Source organism: Pleurodeles waltl, chromosome 7 (genome assembly GCF_031143425.1).
Source record: "Pleurodeles waltl isolate 20211129_DDA chromosome 7, aPleWal1.hap1.20221129, whole genome shotgun sequence".
NCBI classification, from domain to species: domain Eukaryota; kingdom Metazoa; phylum Chordata; class Amphibia; order Caudata; family Salamandridae; genus Pleurodeles; species Pleurodeles waltl.
Genome location: NC_090446.1, coordinates 998,362,727 through 998,368,726, shown reverse-complemented (window position 1 = coordinate 998,368,726; position 6,000 = coordinate 998,362,727). Strand labels below are relative to the sequence as shown.

General features: G+C 42.5%; 1 protein-coding gene across 2 annotated transcripts in view; it reads right to left on the bottom strand.

The window, feature by feature from the left end:
• Positions 1-256: 256 nt before the first annotated feature.
• Positions 257-6,000, bottom strand: part of SLC39A11 (solute carrier family 39 member 11) — a 1,676,832-nt gene continuing 1,671,088 nt past the window's right edge. For both annotated transcript variants that reach the window (XM_069199826.1, XM_069199827.1), the window contains exons 9-10: positions 5,152-5,310; positions 257-4,252 (exon numbers count right to left, since the gene is read on the bottom strand). In XM_069199826.1, the coding sequence (XP_069055927.1) occupies positions 4,174-4,252; positions 5,152-5,310 (238 nt within the window). In that variant the 3' untranslated portion in view covers positions 257-4,173. The remainder of the gene's footprint in view (positions 4,253-5,151; positions 5,311-6,000) is intronic.

The following is a 6,000-nucleotide window of genomic DNA, read 5'->3' as shown; positions in this document are numbered from 1 at the left end:
GCAAAGCAAATGGCCCACTGGTGAGGTTATGTCTACTAGGGCAGGAATGATGGATCAATCCTGATGTTCTAAAGGAAGAGGATTAGTTGTGACTATGTTCCCTGAAGCAGGGTGACCCACTGGTAAGAGTATATCCTGTATAGCGACTTACTTGTTAGAGTATGTACCTGAAACAGGAGGAGTAAGAGGTATTCTGTAAATAAAGCTTCTCTCTACTACTGAATTAATTTCGAAGCAATATACCACAAAACACACATATTTTAAAATGCCTGTTTATTCCAAACAAATTAAACTTCAACCTTCATATCAAGCGACAAAACAATTGCGCTTCATTACAACTTAATAACAAACGTTAAATACATTAATGTTCTCATTCGGTCATTTTCTGGACCATATTTTAATCTCATTGCTGGTGAGCCTTCAGAAGGACAAGACATCAATGCCTGGAAGATGGCATTACACAAGAAAGGCTGAAAAAGCCGAGGAAACATTTTGCAGCCCATTTACGGATGGACGGCAACACCCCACGTGGAAGGAATCCACAGCCTTGAAACCCCTCCACCTTCAACTGCAGTGCAAAGGGCAAATGTTTTTCGGCTGCCAGTTTCACTCTATAATAAAAGACGTAGGAGATGAGGATGGAAGAATTTTCGAATAAAGCTATCTTAATGCTGACATAGATTTGGCAAAACACGCCTGCTTGTGTTCTGAGCTTACTTTGGCCTTCATTAAGAGTGGTCTGACAATTGATGGGTTCAGCAACGTAAATTCCCGCCAAAGTTGTAATTCTGACAGGCCATAACTTGTTTGCCAGCTTCACCAGTTTGCAAGTTTTGCCGGAACACCGCAGTTCCATGGCGATTCACCTGGAGACTTGACCTGCTGCTAGTAGGCAAAGCCTCTGGGAGGAAATGGCAAACGGTTTTGGGTTTGTAATGGGGGCAAAATGTGGAAATCTGCACAGTATGTCCAATTTATGCATGTTATTCCCCCCAAAATTCAAATTTACCGTTATGTCTCTAGCCTCAGAATTATCAGAGACCCGGCAACAGTAATTCTTTGTGGGGGACGGGGGGCGTGTAAATAACAGGAATTATTGCGGGCCACTCCTAAATAAAGGCCATTCTGCTCTAGTAATCTTGGTGCGCATCTCCCTAAACTTTGTTCCTTTTTTGCACTTGACAACTAGAACGCCCATCTATCAGAGTTATCTTAGAATCTGGGCAGTGAGAATCAAGCCATGGCATGGCAGGCACTATCATCATCTCAGGCGCTTTCAGTTTTACTGTTGTAACGAGGGTCATGTTAAGATTGCTCATGGGTCAATGCAGTATTTAGCAATATTCCTAAGGGCAAATACAAGAACCCCTGTGCCTGCTATGCTGCATCTTGCTTGGTGACATGAGAACAGAGGGTCGGCAGAACGCCGAACACAAGTCATTTTTAAGACACAGACAAGAAAACCAAGAGGAAGGAGTTTAGGCTGGAAACCACAGAGGAAAGGGCAAAAACCTGAACCTATGCAGAAAGGCGTCATTTTTTTAAGCTCATAAAATAGCATTTTAGAGGGTGTGCAACAAAACTTTACACACATCAGTTTTTTTGCTTTCATAGTCAATGTCAATAAACACTTTAGAAACTGCTGTGGTTTACAGAATTACCCCTCGCCCCTAAAACAAAACACGGTTCTATGTAACATAATAAAAAAATGCATATTGAGAATACCAGCATCAGATATTAACCTTTCAATACTCAGAAATATTTTACTGAGTTATCTTTAAGAACGGTAGCCAGATGGGCCACATTATGCCTCGGGAATATTAGTGCAATCCCAAGAAATTGGAACATAAATTGTAATTCAGAGAGGTTTATGTGGTGATCAACAGGTCAATAAAGAAAGATGGGTTTCATCAAGCAACGAAACTGCATCAGGACCAGTGAACGTCTTATGGAACAGAGGCACAACACTGCCACTTATTAAAGAAAAAGGACGGAGCAACTAACCAATGTGGTCAACACAGGGAATTTGTTGAAAATATAAATAATTATAAGTAGCAACATTAACAAATCAAAGTGCATACAAACTCAATCGTTTGTACACTCCCCGACAGCAACCAATGGTGAAATGCTCCCTTATTTTTCCTTACTGAGTGGTGTGTACGAAAGGAAACAATATATGATGTGTGTCTCATTGTGTAGACAATAATTATCAAAGTTCGCTTTCCATTGAAAATGTATGTGCTGCCAAGAACCAGAATGAAGCATGATATTGTTATGCCCAACGATAAATGCTGGGTAACGCAGTGTAATAGACCCTTGGCACTAATGGCACTCAGGCTTTAGTAAGTGCTCCAGTCAGACAAATAAATAATTCTGTCTACTCAAGTAGAACGCAATCCATTGGGTGGTCAGGAAATGAAATTTGTTTGATTGCTTAGCAATACCTCTTGGTTTGAAAAATGGATGCAAAACAGGGCATGGCCTGTAAAGCAAAGTTTGCTACAGCGCACAGTGTGACAGCTTCTCAAAATGGTGGTGAATTAATACTTTAACTAAAAAAGGATGGTGAGGATCTTCATGATTCTTACTATAAAATGTGCGTGTAGCACACATAGGGTGCAATAATGACACAGTGGGTCATTTACAAGTATACTGCCTGCTGCCAAGTCACTTGGGCCCTGAAGGGCCTGCTTCCACCCTCCTCGCTGCATCCTGCCTGCCTTACAACTGGCGCTGCAGGAACTATCTAACAAAGTCCTTCCGGCAAGACAGTAGGAGCCCTTGGGTCATAGATGTAATGCACTGTGGGCCACCAAGTCAAGGTGGCCCTCTCTGCCTTTATTTTTGATTCTTAGAAACAAACACCCAGGGCGGGATTTTGTTACAGTGAAAGAAAAAAAATCAAACATCCCTGTTTGCATGCATGCTGGAAACACTGTTTTTGTTTTTTTTGTTTTACGAGGTTGGGTATGCTATGCCTTGCAAGCTCATCCCGGTCAGGAAACATGGAAGTCGGAATGCCATCTTTGTATGAGATGGGTGACAGGTCACAGTCTTCCAATAGCAGACCCAGCCGGAGATCCTCTGTAGGAAACCTAGCAGTTTCCTCCGACTTTAAGTGATGGAGTCGACCCGCAGGTGTTTGTGATGATATTGCCATGGTGACCACAGGAATCACCCTGTTCATTATAGAAGAATTCTGTGGTAGCTCGAAAGTAGCTTCTGCATATAATAATGAAAGGACCCCAAAGGTCTTGTGGTTACTTATAGCACATTTTTCTGAATTACATAATGAAGTCCTCTGTGAAAAAACATCTTTAGTTTCACTTCAAACTCTACCATTTTAAGAATAAGTCACACGACACGTGTTGATTTAGGTTAATTACTTAAGGTAGACACAACCACATAGCCAGATACCTCTCATTCATTGCACAATTATGCCCTGTTTTCAGCTGATTTAAAAGAAAAAAGGAAACGAAAATACAAAACAGAGATGTCAAACTATTTGTGTCACTCAAGATTAAAAAAAGGACATCACAGCTCTGCAGAGTTTTCAGGTTTACCTCTTTTTTCAGCTAAGTATAACCTCGTCTAATTATAATGCATTGATTCTTTAAGTGCACTCTGCATGTATTCAGCAGTTCTACAATTACATGTTCTACTGACCGTAGAAGTGCACGCTCCATGCCAAATTTCTTCTCAGGGATCAGTGGCCATCTCCCATACTTGAGTATCTATGTTATAATACGTCTATGTTATGATAAGGTCTCTTATTGCCTAACTTGACTATCCTGTTAATTTGTTCCTGGCATAAAACAGAACTTACTCTCAAAACCATCAACTCTTACAAAAAAGTATGTAACAAAACATACAAAACGTGGTCTAAACTCTCCTGAGAAACCAGCAAGGCTGGAATGACTCCTGGGGCCCTGATCTCCCCCAGCAGCAAGTGCTTTTCACTTTTCCTTAAACGCGTGGCGAAAGCACAGATATAGAGGGAGACGAGAACCCAGAAGAAAATATTAGTCACCCTTCAAAATCACAACAAATCATACTTTAAGATATCAGACGCTGAAAAAATGAAGAAACCCCAAACCATTGCTCCCCATCAAAAGCAGTATTCTTTTCTATTAAAACTGTCCCCTAACATCTCCAGGTCAGTGGATGCTGTGGTTAGCCCAGTCCAACATCCAGAGACATCATCACTACGAATCCAAGGATTGAGGTCCAAGAGGCCAGCTTCCCATTGCCGCTGAAATGAAAAGAGATGGAGAGATAGGCGTCACAGAAGATCACATCATGCGCATTGAACCAACAACCTACTACATCTGCATCCCACACATCTCTGAGGTTAGGACTAAGGAATTTACATTTAGGAACCCAACCATTTTGACACCAGGCTTTAGGGAGGCTTTGTGCCTCCTTCATAGTTTACCCTGCCCATCAAACACCAATGTAACCCATAAGAAGATGATAGTGGCAACATTGGTGTAAAAAGTGAGTGGCAATTTATGGATGACGTGCTATGCAGCGTGGATGCCGTGTCTGTACACATCTGAAGGTTATAAACAGTGTAATGACCACTGATGAAATGTGAAGGACTGAAAGCAGCAAAGAGCTGGGCCAGAGTCAGACATATGTCAGGCAAACGAGTGATGTCATTGACTCACTCAGAACATACTACAAATGAGAGCCACTAATTACCTATATGTATTTACTGCATTCTCAACTTATTAAAGTAGACTATAATTTACTAGTCTTATTCTATGGCAGCAAACAGAACAAACAACATGGCTAGATGGTTTAGTAATATTGTGCTCATATGTGGGTTCTCGATAGGAAACTTCTGCTGAAAAGACTAAGGGCCTGATTTAGAGTTTGGCGGATGGGGTTACTCCATCACAAACGTGACGGATATCCCGTCAGCCATATTACGATCCCATTATATCTTATGGAAATCCTAATATGGCGGACAGGATATACGTCACGTTTGTGATGGAGTAACCCCTCCGCCAAACTCTAAATCAGGCCCTAAGGTATTTCAACCCATACATAGAAATGCACAGTGAACCATGAGACTGCTAGTCCTTGATATATACACTGACCTGCCAGAACAGATTCAACCAAGCACTCGGACTGAGTCCCTCTTACCTGGTCTGCGCCTCTGGAATGATGTCATCCATGACCACATACACCATCGCCCCAGCAGCAAAGGCTAAGGCATACGGGAGGAGGGGCTCTGCAAGTCCAACTGCGAAGGCACCAAAGATACCGGCAACTGGTTCCACCATGCCGCTCAGCTGGCCATACCTTCAAAAAGAGTAAGTTGGTGATCAGCAACAAAAGCGGATGGGGAAAAAAATGCAAAAATACAGATGATGCAGCAGCCAATGCCTTTCATTCATAAAGATGTTATTAAGTCCGTACCCATTTATCATCACTTCAACTACAACTACATTCTTTTCAGGTGAAAAGTATGTTAACATTACAGTGAGTCAATGTCACAGTATCACACTGGATCTAGTTATTTATTATGAAATACTGAAATTAGTACATGCCATTGATTCAATAAAGAGATGATTAACCGCTCGGGTGCCTGGGACGAGGTGGTTACATCCTCTGCCACGGCGCTCGGGTACCGAGGACATAACCACCTCGTCCTGCTCCCGGCCCCCTCCCCTGGGCAGGGATGGAAGGGGAATCGCTTCCCTTTCCACCCCTCCACAGAGACGTCTGATAACATCAGCGCATGATCGCACGCTGATCTCATCAGAGGTCGCCCCCATCACACTGGAGGCTCAGCTTCCAGCATGATCGGAAGAGAAATGCAGAGCATTTCTCTTCTGATCGGGGAGTGGGGGCAGGCAGAGGATGGAAAGGAAAGGCCTTTCCTTTCATGTCTGTCTGAGCATTCCTGCAGCTCGATCGTGAAGCGGTCAGGCTGCAGAAATGCCCACTAGACACCAAGGATTTGTGTTTATATATTATAAATAATGAAGG